Source organism: Monoraphidium neglectum, assembly GCF_000611645.1.
Source record: "Monoraphidium neglectum strain SAG 48.87 unplaced genomic scaffold scaffold02378, whole genome shotgun sequence".
NCBI lineage: Eukaryota > Viridiplantae > Chlorophyta > Chlorophyceae > Sphaeropleales > Selenastraceae > Monoraphidium > Monoraphidium neglectum.
Genome location: NW_014011250.1, coordinates 5,854 through 7,390, shown reverse-complemented (window position 1 = coordinate 7,390; position 1,537 = coordinate 5,854). Strand labels below are relative to the sequence as shown.

At 69.7% G+C, this 1,537-nt stretch overlaps 1 protein-coding gene across 1 annotated transcript; it reads right to left on the bottom strand.

Moving 5' to 3' along the window:
- Positions 1–278: 278 nt before the first annotated feature.
- On the bottom strand, positions 279–1,056 carry MNEG_10588 (hypothetical protein; the record flags this gene model as incomplete). Its single annotated transcript, XM_014040941.1, has 2 exons — positions 279–401; positions 964–1,056. The coding sequence occupies 2 exons, from the start codon at positions 1,054–1,056 to the stop codon at positions 279–281; spliced, it is 216 nt and encodes a 71-aa protein (XP_013896395.1).
- Between the last annotated feature and the right edge of the window lie 481 nt (positions 1,057–1,537).

Genomic DNA, 1,537 nt, shown 5'->3' with positions numbered 1-1,537 from the left:
CCGTGCAGGCGCGCGGCAACCGAGGGCTGCTGGCCCTCGTCAGCGCGGCCGCCGTGTTGCGGCAACTGGTGGCACGCCTGAGCAGCCTCATGCTGCTGCTGCTCACGGCGGTCCTGCAGATTCCAGGCAGTGGGCTGTCAACGGCAGGCCGCAGGTGGCTCCGCGGCGTTGTCGCCGCGCCCGGTGCACCTTATTGGCGGCTGCGGTCACGGCGCCTGCTGAGTGCGGCGCCACCCGTGATGCAGCCGTCTCCGGTGGAATGCGATGCGATTGCTGTGTCAGAGCAGCAGCAGCAGCAGCAGCAGCAGCAGCAGCAGCAGCAGCAGCAGCAGCAGCTCCTGCTCGACCAGCGACAGCAGCTGCGGCAGCCAGAGCCGCAGCAACAGCAGCAGCAGGAGGACCTGCAGCACAACAGGCGGCAGGAGCAGCAGGAGCAGCAGGAGCAGCAGGAGCAGCAGGAGCAGCAGGAGCAGCAGGAGCAGCAGAAGCAGCAGGAGCAGCAGGAGCAGCAGGAGCAGCAGGAAGAGGAGGCACAGGCGCTTGAAATGCAGATTGTAACTCCAAACAATCTGCGAGGCACAGGCCTGCCAGTTGCGGCTGGCACCATTGACGCAGCGACCGCAGCACCCCATTTCACATCGGCGCCGCGGGCTCTGCCGCAGGGCCGCCAGCTGGCGGCGGAAGGTCCAGCCTGCAGCATCAGCCATGGAAGGGCCCCTGCGTCCCCCGTGGACGGCCGAGCAACCACGGCGTCGGCTGCTGAGCCTGTGCTGGCCGCTGTTATTTCAGTGGACGCCGGGGCAATCACCGCAGCGGCCGTCACGCCGGCGCTTGCCGTGCATGGCGCACCAGGCAAAACGGCGGGGGCAGCGGCGACAGGCGGGGCGCCAAGGGCGGAGGGCAAGTGCGCAGCGGCGCCGGGCAGCCGGCCTGGGACGCCGTATGCTGCGCGTCTGACCTCACATGGCTCTGCAGGCGAGGGCGGCCCTCCGACCAGCGCAGCGCCGCCACTGGCACTTTCACCCAGCAGTCAGCAGGGCGGGTCGCGCGCGGCATCCTCCCCTGTGTTCCTGGCGGAAAACCCGCCGTCTGCGCCCGCACACCCACCTTGTGCGTTGGCGCCAGCCAGGGCGGCGACAGAGCAGGCACCGCCCGAGGCGGACGCAGCTGCCCCCCACATGCACGGGTCTGTGTGTCTCAGCCTCAGCGGGGCCACAGAGCATGGTGCAGGCATCTCCGAGACGGCCGCTGCAGAGCCAGCCGAAGCGCAGAGGGCAGCTGCGTTCCCACCTGAGGCCGCTGCCTCTCCACGCACAAACCTGCCAGTGGCGGGTCCGCTCGGCCCAGTGGCTGCCGGGGCACCGCTCCAGCCGCAGCTGCCGGGTTGGCCTGATCAGGGGGGTTCGCTGTCACAAGCTCTTCAGGGCGGCAAGGAGGAGGGCCCGCGGTGGCAGCAGCAGGACTTGCAGGTTGCCAGAGAGCTTCGGCGGCGAGGGCTGGCCTCTGAGCCACAGCAGCAGCAGCAGCAGCAGCAGCA